The sequence below is a fragment of the Sitophilus oryzae genome, unplaced genomic scaffold, assembly GCF_002938485.1.
Source record: "Sitophilus oryzae breed Bouriz unplaced genomic scaffold, Soryzae_2.0 scaffold_1436_pilon_pilon, whole genome shotgun sequence".
Classification (NCBI taxonomy): Eukaryota; Metazoa; Arthropoda; class Insecta; order Coleoptera; family Curculionidae; genus Sitophilus; species Sitophilus oryzae.
Genome location: NW_022146100.1, coordinates 6,055,905 through 6,074,727, shown reverse-complemented (window position 1 = coordinate 6,074,727; position 18,823 = coordinate 6,055,905). Strand labels below are relative to the sequence as shown.

Sequence of the window (18,823 nt, the reverse complement as noted above, 5' to 3'; positions counted from 1 at the left end):
TAATTTAGTTGACTATTTATTATTTGTTTTATTACATCAAATTGCATTCGTTTTTCGATTTAAAAATATTATTATAAGTTTTAAAAAATTGATGTTATTGTTTTTGAGGCTTTTTAGAGCTGGGACCCTTAATACTCCGGGGCTCCGGGCCAGGGCCCATCAGCTCTTTACGTAAAGACGGAACTGCCTGATGAGTAACATATTTATGTCTATATCGATTTTTATTATAATTATTACTGTATACAGTGTGTCCCAGGCTGAAAGTGCATTAGAAGTTTCTAGGGAACCACAATATCTAGATCAGAGATTTTTTGCACACCATTGTTTTACAACAAAATTTATCGTTTAAAAATATTTTCAATATGGCGACACTTTCGGAAGTACCGGAAAGTTGATAGCAACTTTCTTATTTTAAATGGGTGCCCCATTTTTAATTACATACTTAAATTCTCTGTACAAATCTATGAATATTGATTTAAACATTCTATACCTAACATTAACCATTTTTGAGAAAAAAAATATTTAAAAATTTTGCAGGAAAAAAAAACCTATCAAAAAAATTTCTATAGTATAAAAGTCAAATTTAGTGATTACCACAGCCAATGTGACATAGAGAGAAGACATGTGGCTATCTATTTCAAAAATTAAATTGTTCAAATTCATAAAATAATGGCGGTAGCTGAATTATTAACATTACAAAAATCATTTTTTTTAAAGGAAACACACTTTTATAAGAAATAAAAAAGTGGATTTCCATTTGAAAATAATGATTTATGATAATTTTTTAATCGCTCAATTCCATGACAGCTGCGGCCATTATTATATGAGATTCGGCTACAATGCTTTTTTCTCACACAATTTAATTTTTGAAGTAGATAGCCACATGTCTTTTCTGTATGGTACAGTGGCTGTGGTAATCATTAAATTTGACGTTTAGGCTATAGGTACACATATTTTTGACAGGAAGTTTTTTTTGTCCAAAAATTATAAATATTTTTTTTCCTCAAAAACGGTTAACGTTAACTACAGGCTGTTTAATATCAAAATTCATAAAATTTTACAGATAATTTAAGTAAAAATGTGTGGAAAAAAAAAGGAAAAATGTAAAAAAATGGGTACACCCATTTAAAATAAGAAAGTTGCTGTCAACTTCCGGTACTTTCGGAAGTGCCACAATATTGAAAATATTTTGGTCTGATCTGGTTGTGAAACAATGATTTGCAAAAAACCTCCGATTTAGATATTGTAGTTCTCTAGAAACTTCTAATGCACGCTCAGCCTGGGACACCCTGTATATTTGAATTTTGTCGACCATTATACATACGTCATTTCATCTTTACAAAAGGTGCATTAGAAGTATATCATTATCTGAACAGACGGGGGGCCACATTTAGCTTCGTCGCCCCGGGCCCCCGACAGGCTTAGTCCGCCACTGAGATGAAAACTTGCATTTTTAATTTAGAAAGATATAATAAAAAGAAAAACAATTTATCTACAAAATGCTTAAAAAATCATCAAATTTGGCCCACTAGAACAAAATATATTAAACTTTAAAATACATCAAAATTCTAAGTTGCCCGGTTTTCGTACCGGCGCCGGTGCTGTGTGTATAATTTAGACAAAAGCTTAACCTTAAATAAAGGGAAAAAATACCAGCCGCATTTAGTTTATTTTATATATTTTATTTATTACATTCTTATAGCATTTTTGTTCACAATCTTATACATTGTTATTTCTATAAAGAATAATATTTAACTTATTAAGTAATTTATAAATAATATATACATATTGAAAAAGCATACTACATAATAAATATGTGACAAAAATAATACAAATATTATAAATTAACTACGTTAACATTAGACTAATTTATTGGAATGTTAGAATACTGTGAAGAAGTTTATCACAAATCAATCATAAATACAGAATATTAAATAGCATATCATTGTAAAATAAATACGAAAAATAATGCCGTTTGCGATGTTTTTGATGATTATTTTTAAGAAACAAAATTAATCTAGAATCGAGGTAACAAAATTAAACCATATTGATTGAAAAAATCTATGTGTTATTATATTCTATTAGATTTATTGTCCAACTTTTTGTTTGATATAAATAAAACTATAATATAAATAGGCTTGGTGCATTTCAGTTGATTTAAAAAAATTCCGACCGCAGCGTTTTAACGGCAGAAATCAGAAGTTTTCGCTATGTATTTCAGGCCGTCATTTTCAGTCCGATATTGAAATCGTGGCTTTGTCATAATATTTAAGTATTTTAGTTTTTTGCCTGTGCAGTTATTGAAACCATAAAAAACTCAAGTACAAGGTTTATGTGATGTAACGCTGTTTCGGGTTTCGGGTAGCAAAAATTAAATAAAAAGAAATCCGAACTAGGCGTCATGTTGTGTTGTGACAATAATTTCAAATGTTAATGAACTTACCGAACAAATGTTAACGCCTAAAAGAGAGCGTAATTACGGGGTTGTTGGGTGCAATAGCATTCAATAACTCAACTTTCCCGGAGATTCAACTCTCCTGAAACAACATTTTACAGCTTCACAGCTTATCACACTGACCTGATCAGAATCAAAAATGGATTCAAGCAGCTCAACGAAACAAGTGAGTAAACAAACTGCCCATTACGTACTCAAAAAATTAAATTTACTATGACCCGGATAAAATATAATTTGCAATATTAATGGTATACTTTTTTAATCAATTAGTGCTTAAATTTTTTATGAATATCTTCTAAAATTATAATTATGTACCTTCAAAAAATTTCGTTATAGCCGAAATAGCCCAAGTGGTGTCTTCACTAGCGAAACCGGTGCGTAAAACTATGCTCGCTACCGTAGTTGACTATGTTTCTTTATTAGCTTCAATAATAAATTATAATACAAGTGACACCTTCTGAATATATCCAAATATTTACTTTTTTATTTTTAGAATTTTCACAAATTATACTTCCTAACACTATCAGAATTATATAAAGCTTTTTTCGTGTACTCGCTATTTAAACCCGTCTATTTGTATATACCGATTGTTTACGAGATTCTCCGATTGAGGCAGCACCGGCGGAGAATGCACCAAGCCTATATAAGTTACTGACCTTAGATTTACAAGAAAATATTTCAATAATCATACACAAACATCAGACTGAATTGATTAAAATAAATAAGTTATAGTCAAATGAGATTCGTTATTCACAAAGAAAAATTATAAATTTTAATTGATTAACTATGTAGTTTAGTACGAAAATTATAATTATAGCCAATTGCAGTCTACACTATATACATATTTTTTTAATATTAATACATTGCTCATTTTTTTTTCTTTTACCTACATTTACGTAAATATATTGGGAGGTTTGATCTGATGATGGCTTTACATCTACAATATAGGTCGTCAAAAATAAATAAAACACAGAGTGACAATTTGAAAAGTTACAGGCGGAAATAATATTAAACAACAATAATTTCTACTCTGGAAGATCTGAAGTACATATCCGAGGATTTGGATTTGATCTTTATGATTTTTTTTATCTTAGAAAATATTTAAATTGCCAGTTTTTCAAAGATCTTACTTTTAAACAATGCTATCCCAAAAAAGATTATTACAATTTAAAACTTTTATATTAGGCTGTAATGAGAAAGTATTAAGCTTTTCAACCACGTGATGTGACACAATGTAAGTTCGTTTAAAAAAACACGAGGTGCTACTCTCTCAGGGGTAAGGTAAAAAGTTCATATTGGAAACTCACATTGCGGTAAAATCCAAAATATACCCTAATATGTATTTCAGTTTTTCCCCATATTATTTATGGGGGATAGGGATATTCCCAATTGATACTCCCAATAGTCCAGGAGGCAGTAAAGATTTTTGGTACTTATTTTCCCAGTCAGAAAACACCGATAGAATTATTCTGTATCTTATTCTAAGCAAATTTCATATATATGATGAGTTGGGGTGGAAAACGCTTTATAAAAATAGTTCTATTAGTAAGAGATGTTGTACAATTAAGACAAAAAAAAATAATCTGTGAGAATGGGTAATATGTCTGGCAAAAAAATGGATAAACATTATTGAAACCATTGCCCTTATTTTCGCAGGCCCAAAAATTTGTCAGATGATAGTTTATATTATAGTTACCGCTGTAAATGCAGTCTGGCTCATATGGAACAATCCTGAAAGCCTTTCTAGACTCGTCCAATGCTCGTCAGGCGCGCTAAATACGCGTTTATACAGATGTAATAAGTAATCTCTACATGTTTTTACTTTTCTTAATTACATAACGATAAAAACATTATTAGTTTAGGGCGAAATTTGACTATGGAAGGAAGGAATGGACCAAGAATCCATAAAACAAGGTTTTAGTCCGTCAGTCATCAAAAAACTTCATTCGCCAATATCATTGTAATTATCAGAGATACAAGAAAGTTGTAAAAAATGTCTATACCAATGTGGCGTATTCATCACTCCAAAAAAAATCCTTTTGTAAACACTTCTGCGTTAAACCTAAACGGACGCTGCTTGTCAGAAGTTATGTTTACAGTAATACAAATTTGCCTAACAAAGAAAAAAATGCTTAACGTTTCGGAAAGTTATCTCTTTCCGTCGTCGGAAGCAAAAAATACAAAGAATAAAGAAAAAAAAACTATTTAAAATGTTTAAATTCAACTATTCGAGAACACTTTACTTTTTTAAAACAGATACGTCTACAAGAAACCGTTGACGTTCTGTTAAAATGACATTATATCAGAGATTATATCAAGTTAAACTTCAAAATTAACAATTACTATCTGATAACAATTACTTAATAAGGTGAAACCAAAAAGCACCAAACTTTCTGTATGATTATTTTTAAATTTTACGTATGTTATGTTTATTTATGTTATGTTCTTTAAAATCAAAGAAGCGATTGCCATACATTACTAACATCTACAGATGCATGAGCAATACATTTATTTTTATTAGACTGAATTAAAAACGCATCTTTTATTTTTCTTTTAGAGGCTATCTCTTCTTTCATTATAATTTTGGCGTTATTAAAATTTATTCTGTGCCCTGTGTCCCATGAATGCTGACAAATTTTAGATTTGTGAAAATCTCCCTTTCTAAAATAATCTTTATGTTCTTTAATTCTAACATTTAAGGGTCTAGATGTTTCACCAATGTAAAATTTATCGCATTCACAGGGTATTTGGTATAATACATTTTTTGTTTGTTGTACTGTATTCATTGGTTTAGTATGTGATAAAATGGATCTAAGATCTAAGTGTATTTTGTGTTTTGAAAGACGTTTGTATGTTAAGAAAATTGTTTTAATAAATGTCAAATATTTGTTGTAGGAAATTTAATTCTCTAAAAAACCTGGTCAAGGTGACTTGTTCTAAACTTCATCATATGAATGTGTTTGGATCTAGAGCGATTTTTGAAATTAAAAGTAATGCTTCTTGATTTTCCTATATCGAAAATCACCAAATTGCAGAATGTCAAAAATTTTCGCATCTAAAAATACGAAATGTACGATCTGATTTCTGCGAATCTGGCGGGGCTTTCGTGATTGTAAATGACAGTATTATTTATCATGTGACAAATTTTCAAATCCGGGGAAATAAGAGCAAAAATTTTGTAGTTTTTGCAATTTTCAGGATTCCGCCAGATTTATTTGTCAATTTCGTATCAAATGATACGTTAAATTTCAAGCATGAAAAAGTAAGGGTTATGGATATCAAAAATCTGTCAAATTTTTGCTTTGAGAGTTGCTAGACTGTAATTTTCATTAATAAAATGATTCACTTTAATAAATGTCAAATATTTATGACTGGAAAAATAAGTGGACTTTTTTTATTTTATTTAGAAAATCCATCCGAAAATTTTAGCCACACTCACAAATTTTCATTTAATGTCACCATCCGAACAAACTATTGTTCACCCACTGGGAAAATAAGTACAAAAAAATTTTACTGCCCCCTGGACTACAATATGCTTTCATTATAAATTTTTTTCTGGTAACGATGATATCTTGAATATAGAACATTTTATAGGAATTTCATTAGCTTTTAAAATTAGTATTTTTTAAGTAACGCGACATTTTTACATACATTTTAATTGTCATTTAGATTATAATATGTTGTATATCTCAGTTAAGACAACCTACGTCATGCAATAATAGTTTATATGACAACATAATTATTGAAAATTTTAATAGGGTCTATCTTTCTTCCGAAAAATTGCATATACATTTTGATTAGATTTCCCTTCGTTTACTAAAGGTATCACTGAAGAAGACATTCACTTACAGGCGTATTCTTCTACTTTTTCACTACACGTCTCACACTCTACTCTACAACACCAGTGAAATTTGCATTTGCACTGTGTTGTTTTGACATACTGGTGCGTGTTGTAACCTCTGCCACAACACATCAAATCACAACCATCGGTACCTAAAATAAAAAGAAAATGTTTTTAATATCTGAGTTAAATTCTTGAATTATATATTAAAAAAGGACTAGATTAATCAAATATAGGTACTGGGTGCCCCCACCTTTTCGTAGCAGTAACTATACATCTATCCTGGATTTGACAATAACTCAGATGATACACAATTATTAAATGGGAGCTAGATGAAAGAGAATCCCTTAGTGATTACTTGTATATCACTTACACTATTGCAATGAAGTCATATACCCCAAGTGTAACAGCGACAACAATAAAAGCTCACATACTAAGAGACTGAATAAACAAAATGTTCCCTTTTAATTTTTTGGTGGTGATAAAAAACCAAACCAAACCTTGGAAGGACATTTTTCAATGTTACCGACTTAGCACTTAAGCCTGAATATAATTTTTTTCTACAAAAAATGATCATAAATCTTGCGAACAGCAGGGTGAAGGAACCAGAAATTGAACAAAGCGTTATTTTAATTATTAGTGTGTTATATGTAATTAATTTATTGTGATACAGTTTAATTGTTTTATAAGTGTGTTTTAAGTTAAAGACCCACGTCCGCAAGAATATACTATGTTACCTGTAGTCATATACACAAGTGTTTTTTTAAAATTGTATACCGGGTGCGTCTCAAAAGTGGATTACCCCTATAACATTATTATTTTTACAGTTAAAAAAACGAGATTTGGTATGTTTGTATATGCCATAAATTAGAATTGATTGACGTATTCAATTGTTTTCGGTCACTTCCTGTTTCACCTGAAATGACAACAACTTTTGATTTTTAAATGGCACCCTCGGTATTTTTTACTTTAATATTCAATAGAAAATAACACTCTGAATAGAATGACATATCATATGTCAACTTTTGACATTTTCGCATATGGTTTATTTGACATAATAACTTGCGGTACGTAACGAAAATTTGATTCGAAAAATCAAGTGTGTGGTACCAAATTATTTGTAAAAAATGCTTTTTCCAAATATGCCAATGAGCCACCCTCGTTCCATTTAATTTTTTTTGGGATATGACTAAAAATACGATTTCAGCATTTTCTAACTGGCCAGGACAAGACACTAAAAACATTAGACGATCAAATCTATTTTTCTAAGGCTCCTTGGCTAAGAATTAGTATTTTTAATTGTTTTATAAGTGTGTTTTATAACCATGGCACTCTAGATTGAATTTTAAAACTCAATTTTATTTTAAGCGAGTATGTCAAAAGTTGACATATGATATGTCATTCTATTCAGAAAGTCATTTTCTATTGGATAAAGTAAAAAAATACCGAGAGTGCAATTTAAAAATCAAAAGTTGTAGTCATTTCCGGTTTGACTAAAACAGGAAGTGACTAAAAACAATTGAATACGTCCAATCAATTCTTATTTATCTAATATACTTACATACCAAATCTCGTTTTTTTATCTGAAAAAATAAAAAAGTTATAGGGGTGAGCCACTTTTGAGGCGCACCCGGTACCTATAACTTCAAAAAAAAATCCAAATTTGAAATATCACAAAACATGTATTATATCCTTTGGTTTCTCAACTGGAAATATATCGTCTTGACAAGTACTTCTCCCCATTTTAGTTCAAACACCCAAGTGAAAGATGCTCTAGGCTCAGCACTGATTAAAGAAAAGAAAATATTAATTACCTCTTGATGTTCTATTGCAATTTCTTCCTATTGTTCCTAAACTGCCAACTGCTAAATCTCGTTCACAGTAGTTCGGCGACAATTGCAAAAACACTAACTCCGATTTTTTTGGCGTTTTTTTGATCGGTATTTTGCCCTTAGTCAGCACCAAATGGCGCTTCCTCTGTCTCCTTGGATCCAAATGCCTGGCATTTAGGTAAATGGCTGTTGCTGTTACCGGTCTGAAAAATGAGATTAGCTATAAACAATCAATTCATTTGATTTATATAAGAAAGTTCAAGTAAATAAATATTGTATTGAATATTGTATACAAATATATTTCAATTTCTGTTCAGAAATATACCCTATGATCGAAAAAAAAACGGTATCCGGTTGGCTTCGAGTTTCGAAATAAACATCGATGATATTCCCCAAATAATTTAACATATAAAATTACAGCAAGCCTCATTTCATAGACACTGACGACGCGGTTTTTTTTTCTGTTCATATTGTAGTTGTATCTTTCTGATGTATTTATTTTGTTTTAGTACTTTTTACTTATATGGGGCAAAGAATAAGTTATTGAATAGAATTTATTTAATTCAAATAAGCGATTTAGCCTATAAATTAAAAATCGGTAATACTTCTCATAATTTTTATTTTTTAATATGCTCACGAGATTTTATTCAAAACAATTAAACAAAAAAAAATATTTAATTTTAATAAATATTAGCTAAATAAAGCATATATTTGCATTCTTTCAAAAATTCTACATTCTGACAAACGATTAACTGACCATAACTTAATATTTCAACAGAATTTGAAAGAATTTACCCAACTCTACCACAAAAAGCAGTGATTCATTCCCATTTGCTCTTTGTGTCAAATTATTTCTATAAAAATGAATTTTCATGCATAGTTTGATAAATACAAAAGCTTACTTGTTTTAGAATCATGGAAGAACAACCTGCAAGTGTCATTATTTTATAGTAGTTAATATTAAATAATATTTATTATATTATTATTTTTATCAAAATTGAAGATGAAATAAAATGAAAAAAACAAACCTCTAAAATATAAAGATGATTCTTAAGTTAATAAATACCTCAAAGTAACTTTTAATATGGAATATATCTACGGAACTACCTTGCGCGTAAATAACGCGTAACCCCGTTATACCCCTTACTATACAGGGTATTTCAAAAAACATGTGCCATCTCTCGTGGGGAGATTCCTCACGTAAAAATAAGATTTATTTTTTATATCTACATAGGTCCGATTCTGCTTTGGTTCGTAGCTACAAGGTGTTAAAATCTTAATATTTTTTCGATTTATTATAATTTTCTTCCAAGTACTTTTATCGTTTTGAATGAAATTTTGAGGGTAAAAGTTACTATAAATGCGACATATTTTAAAGCTAAAAAAAGTGTCGACATATTTACCAAGGACGCGCATATGGGTTATCACTGGAATATTTTATTGAAAAAAACATGTACGCCACTAACTTTTCTTTCTCTTGTTAGCGAAATAGTATAAGCAATTTTATACCGATTAAAAGTTGTCTCTTGATGTTGAATTTTATTAATTTGCCTTGTTCCAAGTCTAATAGCTACCTTAATAATAAATTAGGTAAAATATACATAATTGTATAATTTATTAATTTTATTTTTATTTTAATTTTATTAATTGTGACTAATAAAATTGCGTTTATCTCATCAAGAAGGCCGAATTCGACAAAATTCAAGAGATAACTTTTAATTGTCATTAAACGGCCTATACAATTTGATGTCAAAAAGAAAAAAAGTCAGTGGCGCACATGTTTTTTTTGAAAATATTCAGTGATAACCATATCATCATAATGAACGTATCGACACTTTTTAGCATGAAAAATATGTAGCACTTATAGTAACTTTTACACTCAAAATTTCGTTCGATTCATAACTGTACTTGGAAGAAAATTATAGTAAATCGAAAAATATTAAGAATTTAACACCCAACTAGCGAAACAAGCAGCAGAATCAGACCTATGTTGATATGAAAAATAAATCTTATTTTTACGTGAGGAATTTCCCCACGAGCGGTTGCACATGTTTATTGAAACACCCTGTATAAACAAAGATTATACTTTAATTAAACGTTCTCTATTATTTCTTATTTTGTTCTCTATTAATTAACAAAGTAATATATCCATTTTTGTGCTTCTAAGGTGGACCTGTGTATGTAGTTCACCATTTTGTCAAGAACTATACTTACTGTAATTCTTGACAAAATGGCGAACCATGATTTTAACAAAACATTTTACAAAATTACGAACGCCGCTAGTTTGATATTTATAACTTACTAGTTGAAGCCTGGCGCATCCGCCACGACATCAGGAAAAAAAATACTTTTTATATTTTTTAATTAAATGAAAAACAAAAAATCCAGTGACGACAGTTTTTAGAAGAGCCAATTAGCTATCTTTTAGTAAAAAAGCAACTTTCTAGAGCAAGTCGTTACTTTAGTAGAGACAACACAGATAAACATTAGCATCTTATACAGGGTGATTCAGATTTTACTAGAATAACTTCAGGTATCTCGATAGAACTAACCGAAATAATGATAGTTTGTATTATAAACCATACTACAAAAACGCTTCCGCTTGGAGTAAAATGGCGCTAAAATTTGAATTAATTTTCATATGGCATGCTGTTAATTAAGTAACATTTTTCAAACGCAGCTGAGCTATGTCCGGAATTTTGTGGAATATCTCGAAAACTAAGCGACATGACATATCAAAAAAATAAGAACAAGAAAAGTTAGTAAAAAGACGGAAGGTATCAGAAAAAAATACAAATTTATCCAGTGGTGTGCGACAAAAAAGTTCGACAAGGTTCAGTGCAGTTGACACTCACAAAAACAACACCCTGTATAGCAGTTAATCCAATTTTTTTCACACATATCAGCCACGTTGCCCTTAGTATTTAACCAATCACTTGCGTATTTAGATCCTCTGGCTTACGAGTAATAAAATAAAAACCGAAAAATAATTCAAATTTTAGGGCCATTTTACTCCAAGCGGAAGCGTTTTTGGAGTATGGTTTATAATACAAACTATCATTATTTCGGTTAGTTCTATCGATACCTGCAGTTATTCTAGTAAAATCTGAATCACCCTGTATATGTAGATTAGTTACCTTGCTCTATAATATTTTTTCATCAAGGCGTCACCTATCTGTCTAAACGTTGGTAAGGTTTTCCAACATGTTTTCATGGTACAACTCCCAGAAACACCGTGACATTTACATTCCAGCAAGAGGTTCATTTTGACAATCTGAAAATCAAATGCAATATTAATACATAAAAAAAGGTGAGCTTACTCTTTTTACAATGTAGGTACGTCTCCTGACTTTTTATAATCTTGTCGTCAATGTTATAGAGATATTAATTCTGATACATATTTTCTATATAAGGTAGGTTTGTAGGAACAATAAAACTTATTATTTCATGTTACTTTATTTTTTCAGACACAATAGGGAGACGGCAGATATTCATCTTGCAGAAATCCGAAATAAAAATATATTTCTGGAGATAGGAACCTTTATTGTTTGAAATTTTGAAAATGTAATTGAATATTAACTAAACATATTTAGCAATAATGAACTAAATTTAAAATATGATATTCATAACCACATATTTATAATACCGTCGCGTCGGTCTGAAAGCAAAATACACAGTATACAGGGTGTCCCAGGCTGAACGTGCATTAGAAGTTTCTAGAGAACTACAACATCTAGATCGGAGATTTTTTGTACATCATAGTTTTATAGATCTATCGATTAAACATATTTTAATTTGTCCCCATTTTTTATTACATACTTAAATTCTCTGAAAAATTTTATGAATTTTGATATTAAACACTCTATATCTCACATTCACCGTTTTTGAAAAAAAAAATTTTTTAAATTTTTGAACGAAAAAAACTACCTGTCAAAAATATGTATATAGCCTAAACGTCAAATTTAATACTTACCACAGCCACTGTGCCATAAAGAGAAAACATGTGGCTATCTATTTCAAAAATTAAACTGTTCGAATGTCATATAATAATGGCCGCAACTGTCATAGAATCGAGCGATGAAAAAATTATCATAAATCATTTTTTTCAAATGGAAACCCACTTTTTTTATTTTACTAGTGAAAAGGCTTTTCAATTCGTTACTTTTTGACTATACGTGTTCCTATACCTAAAATAAATCGACTTTAAGTTATTTAAGATTTAGTTTTAAAGCGTATATTTTTCTTGATTTTAACCAGTAGCATGACTTTAAAGGTCAAGTGATATAAAACAATAGATCTGGCCATGTCATATTGTGACGCTTTGTCTCTGGCTTTGTTCAAAAAGCAGCATCATTTCCGACCAACGCGTTTTTTTTTCGATCATACGGAATATTATTAATAATATCAACTACCTATTAGATATCACTAAAGAGCGAAAATACGAGATATATTTTTATAAACACACTTTTTAAACTCTTAAGACAAGCAGTATTTATAATATAGGAAATTGAAATAATTCGTTTTCTGACAGATGGAAATAAATTGTCTGACCGTTTGACACTTAATGTCGAAGGAAGCTAGATAAAATCAAGAAAAATATACGTTTTCAAATTAAATCTTAAATAACTTAAAAACGATTTATTTTAGGTATAGGAACATGTATATTCAAAAAGTAACGAATTGAAAAACCTTTTCATTAGTGAAATAAAAAAGTGGGTTTCCAATTGAAAAAAATGATTTAAGAGAATTTTTTAATCGTTCAATTCCATGAAAGCTACCTGAACTACCGCCATTATTATATGTCATTTGAACAATTTAATTTTTGAAATAGATAGCCACATGTCTTCTCTTTATGTTACAGTGGCTGTGGTACTCACTAAATTTGACTTTTAGGCTATATAAATTTTTTTGACAGGTAGTTTTTTTCGTCCAAAATTTTTTCTCAAAAACGGTTAATGTTAGGTATAGATTTAAAATCAATATTCGTAGAATTTTACAGAGAATTTATTGAAAAGTACCTTTTTAATGAACTAAAATATTGCCATTTGGGACTTAATGAATATGAAAATAATTTACAAATTAAACTTATAGTTCTTAGAAGATATGGTAGATTTTTCCTGGATATAGCTCTATGTTCTGGAAGAAATGTAGTCAAATGATATTAGTAGCCACTTGCAAATTTCAGAGAGATTTCAATTCAAAGTAATTTTTATGCATTAGGTTCAGCTAATCAAGAATAATTAAGTACCAATGGCGTGGAAAACTTTTCTAAAGAAACCAATGCTGAAATACTTTTAGAGCAGTAAGCTAAAGCTGTTTTTACCAGTAAATGAATTTTTACCGCTTAACTTAAATTTTATGTTTATTTGAGCCATAATACAGAGCAGTGGTTCAAGACGAGCCCCTTCGTCTATTGAACTTTTGAACTTTACCTCGTAAGTATAAAAGAAGACAATGTTTCTGCCAGATGCCCTAAAGTGCACTCTACACATCTCATAACCTTGAAACGTGAATCTCGCTCCAAAATACTGTGATGTGCGATGATTACAAATTGACAGTGGCTGATTGACGTGTTGACCTCCTGCCATTGTAAAAAAATATATGTGACTGACAGCGTTCTCAGTATGAATAAGTATAATTTAGCTCATTCGACCGAATCAATCATCAATTCGTCTTCTTTTTTCGTTTCCTTTATATTCTTGATAGAGTCAGGCTTTATTATTGATCAGGAATGTATACAACATTAAGCTAAAATAATTCGTTGTTCTTTCATTTTATTTGTACGGTATATTTTGAATATACCGTGTCTTGCATCGTCGATGAAGCGTCGAAAAAGTGAATAAGTTTTCCCTATTTTTTTACCGAAAAATGTTTTGAAACTTTTTAAAGAACTCCTTAAAACTACTCGCCTTGAAACAAATTGTTCATTTTGAGTAATTTATACGAATTCGTTTTTGAGTTATGAGAGATACAAAACTAGGTGAACATTCAAAATAATCCGGTCCTGGTCAACAAACATAACAATCACAAGTTATGTCACAATATGACAACTCTATTATAATTTTCTTCTACAGAGATCTGTCAGAAATATCCTAAGATATTCTCCATAGATAAATGAAACAAGTTTAGATTGGAAAGTGCTCATAAGGACAATGTAAATATTATTTGGCGCCATTCTGGCAAAGGTCGCGTCTCAAAGCTTTTGATAATTTCGGATCGGCTCGGCTTTTTCCGGAATTATATCGCCAAATATTATTTATTCAAATTTATTATTATTTTCTTTCAATTTTATAAATAAAATACAGTGTGTTGCATACAAGAAACTTTTTATTTTATATAAGGACATGTATGAAATATCTATATGAAACATTGGAAACCGACGTTATGCCACGATCCACGATGGTTTTGCAGTTCACAACACAGCTTTTCAAGTTTTTAATGCCATTTTTTCACAATTATCACGGGTTTGAGTAAATAGAATTTAAATTAAACTCACAAGGTAGCAATAATTTCCTTGAAAATGGACACTTTAAACACTTTTCGGTATTCAATGATGGCGGTTTAAATTTTGAAAGATTTTATAATTTTTGAAGATTCTGACTTTGACAAGAGAAAATTAGTTCTGATATTGTTTGCGGCTGTTCTTAGCAACCGCTATAGCAGCGCCAGATCGCGTACAACGGTCGCGACCCAAATCAATTATATATTTTGACGGGCTTTACAATCTAAATTTATTTCCTTTATCTATGATATTCTCTATGAAAAGTTACAAAAAGTACACTGTAAACAAAATAGAATCTTTAAAAAATCTCAATATATTTCGTAGATTTCACAGCACTTTCACACAAAATTCATTTATTAAACACTAAATAATAAGTACTCATTAATTATAAAATGGAGAAAATTTGCCCTGCGTTCTTCATTCCCTTAAAATAATTTTTGGTGTTCAATTATTTCAACTCTCTTAATTCTATTCTATATTAGTGATATTAAAAAAATATTTTTTCTGCAAACGTCAGTAAAAATGTAATTTTTAACGCATGCTGTCAGTGCCTAAAATGTGAAATTATGTCACTGATGGTAAAAGTCATTTACTTTTAGCACTAGTGCTAAAGCTAAACGTAAGTCACGTGATTTGCTTTTAACACTGAAGCGATAATATTACCATAACAATCATAAACTTCATAATTAATTTGATTTCAGAATGACATATTATGAATTATTCACCATATACACTAACGTAAAAAGTAATAATACCTTGATATATACGAGCATAAACTTGTTTGTAGAAAAAATAGTGTACGATATGTGTGCTAAAACTGATTTTATTTTGTTCGAAGGGATGGGACCCTGCCTTCGGGAAGGGATTTGCCTTCGGGGTCGTGTCCCAATAAGCTTCTCTTCTCGCAAAATAAAATAACACTTTTAGCTAGGTATGTCCCAAAAATAAAATAAACCGATATTTTGAATCGATTCAAGATCGGCCATAACAAGATCGATCCAGAAAAAAATCGGTAACAAAAGATCGATCGTATTAAATATCGATATTCGATTCTGAATGTATTGGTGTACTGGTATAATAAAAATACGATATAATCATAAAAAAATTAGATACATAAAAATCGTAAAACCGTTTATTAACACATTTAAAATTGAAACTGAATGACAGTCATCCCAAACTGAATCAGAGACACCCACAAACCGAGACATACTTGTAAAAATTAAAAATACTATGACAATGTTAAAATATAATTATTCGGCTTTTTGCATGCTTATGATGATTTTGACACAGATTATGTATCGGTAAATTCTGTAATTTTGATATATCGGTCGGTTGGAAAGAAGCTAAAATCAAAAAATATTCTGTTATCTAAAATATAAAAATATGGGAATCACCGACAAAAATCTGATCTGAAATTATTAGAGATGCACTGGAATCAAATATTCAAGCAAAACCAGAAACTAAAGTGTTTTTTTTATTTTAACACTAAGGAAGGAGCATAATGCTATCCATGTATTCATGCATGGTGGGCGGAAAAAGCTCTCTAGGGTGGGTATCCTTGACAGTTCTGTTTGACGATTCATTTGACACATTTGAATTTGATTTGAAATTTTGTGGATTTGTCAGTCTTTACGGAGCTTATTTTATGTTATTTATTATTTATTCTACTACTGATAGTTGTATAAAGGTAGTAAATCTAGATGGAAATTGTGGCAGAACTTAAATTAACAGTGACATTATCGCGATTTATCGAAAAAGACTCTAAAATAGTTGGTTGTGTAGCGTGCAGTAGATCTCGGCAAAAATTGAGTGAAATAATGGAACAACTTTTCGCTAGTAAATGACTATATAATATACATACGTGTAGTAAACCGATCATTTATGAAATTCACTTAAATTAACTAAATTATATATTTTCTTGCATTTTAGCTTTTATTTACTACTTGTCAAAGATCAGATGTCAAAGAATTTTGATACGTTAATTTGACTTACCTGCTTCAGTAGCGTATCGGATGTTTGTGTTAATAAATACTGATTATAACTTATCTATTTTTATTAGAATTATATATTTTTATAACAATTTTAATAATTACCAACATTTATTCACAACGTAAAACAAAATAACAAATTATTGAGTCTACCCCACGTCTATCCTATATCATAGTTTTACATTTTTTAAATAAAATTAGAACGGCACTGATAAACCGGAATTTAAGTCGGCCATATTTGAGGCCCATCGCGGTGTACCTAAGATTTTTGATATGCTCCTTCCTTAGTCTTCTTATTCAAAGATTTTAACAAATAAATAAACCTGTAAAAATGTATAAATAAAATCGATCTTTGATTTTGAAAAAAGATCGATTCTACCAAAAGATCGTTTGATAAAAATCGATCGATATTAATCGATATTTTGGGCAAAAAGATCGATCTTCGATTAAAATCGATTCGAATCGTGCATCCCTACTTTTAGCACTTATATCATAAATACCTATTTTCTACGATCGTGCAAAAAGTAGCTATTTTTTACACTATCTACTATGCCATTATTAATGAGAAGTTTAACTAAACAGAAAAGAATAATTGTACCTTGATTTTATTAATCCAAATATTATTAGCCGACCATACCAACAGGTATGGTAGGCTATTAAGATCGGCAAAAAAAAGTTTTTTAATTTCGCTCAAAATGAGTTATTTGGGTCATAAATGACCTAAATACAAAATATTTTCATGGTGTCTGTCTGTCTGTCCGTCTGCACCACGATAACTCAAAAACCGCTAAACCGATTTTAACCAAATTTGGCACAAAAATACTGTGGCACCCGAGAATCTGGCCATTAGTTTTTGGTGGGGGTGGCGGGTTGGTAAGGGGATATGGGAGGGGGTTAAAAATTTAAAAAAATCGTAACTCCAAAATTACAGTAGCTAGCGAAACGCGGTTTTCAATTTAAGATTAGGAATAATATTTGCAACAAAATTTGTAATAACATCAAAATCAGTCAAAGTCGCAGTTTTTGAGATAAAAAAAAATTGGAAAAATTCCTTTACTTTGAAACTAAAAGAACTGACTACCAACTTTTTTTTAACATATTTTAGTATGGGCGGCTATACGTGCCTCCCGGCGTCAATTTTTTTTATATTAATATGGACACTTCGCAGCAACATTCCGGAAAAGAGTTTTAAGTAAAGAACAAGAAGAGAGTGAAAGAGGACTCTACGAGCAGAAATGAAAATAAAATTTAAAATCTTACTGGAAATGAAGTTTGTCCATCAATTGCCTTAGTGAATTGTTCAAACTGCGACATTAAAATTAAAATGAACTCAAAAAAGTTATTAAAAAATATTTGTTTATAGCGTCATTGTTAGTGGTAATATTATTCTGTGAATTATTGTAAAAACTTTTTAATAAACATTTAAATAAGAATTTCAATTCGATCGTAGAAAAAATGTTGCGTGCAACATGTGCAAAAAATTGAAATTCTTATTTAAATGTTTATTAAAACCCTCAACTGGGGTGGTAAATTTTTGTAACGCTTATGGCGTGCGTGCAATTTTTTTTTCTGGTTTCTGGAATTTTCTAAAGAATTCTGTAATTTTCTTTTACTTTCTGTCGAATTCGCCAGGTTCCTCAATGCACGTTGTGGTTATGCAACCAGTAATACACCTTGACCTTAACATTGCCCCCTTCTCAAATTTGATCGTCCCGATCAAGGTTTCCTGTCTGGTATCTCTTCAATCCATCGAGATGAACTACTTTCATCTTACTTCTAGGGCTGCGCTGAATCCGGTACACAACATCATTTATCCTCTTGATGACTGTATAAGGACCTTCCCATGCTGGAGTTAACTTTGGGGACCTTCCTTTCTTGCGCTGTGGGTTATACAACCATACCCTATCGTCCTGTCGAAATCCCGTAGAATTAGCTCTGAGGTCGTAACGAGCTTTCATCCGGTCACTGGCTAGCGTAACCTTACTTCTCACGGCCTTATGAATTCCCAATAACCTTTCCTTCAATTCATCCGTTATGGAGATGAAACAACCTGAAGGTCAAATAGCACGATGGCTCGAGAAGCTCCAGCAGTATCACTTTACCATCCAACATCGTGCTGGAAAGATGCATGGTAACGCAGACGGATTATCCAGAAGACCCTGTCAAATCGATTGTAAGCACTGCTGTAAAACGGAACAACGCGAA

At 30.5% G+C, this 18,823-nt stretch overlaps 1 protein-coding gene across 1 annotated transcript in view; it reads right to left on the bottom strand.

Annotated features, from left to right (window-relative positions):
* Positions 1-5,694: 5,694 nt before the first annotated feature.
* The window catches only part of LOC115876538 (protein Wnt-2-like), a 278,810-nt gene continuing 265,681 nt past the window's right edge, over positions 5,695-18,823 (bottom strand). The window contains exons 4-6 of the mRNA XM_030892351.1: positions 11,266-11,402; positions 8,111-8,331; positions 5,695-6,448 (exon numbers count right to left, since the gene is read on the bottom strand). Of these exons, the coding sequence (XP_030748211.1) occupies positions 6,297-6,448; positions 8,111-8,331; positions 11,266-11,402 (510 nt within the window). The 3' untranslated portion in view covers positions 5,695-6,296. The remainder of the gene's footprint in view (positions 6,449-8,110; positions 8,332-11,265; positions 11,403-18,823) is intronic.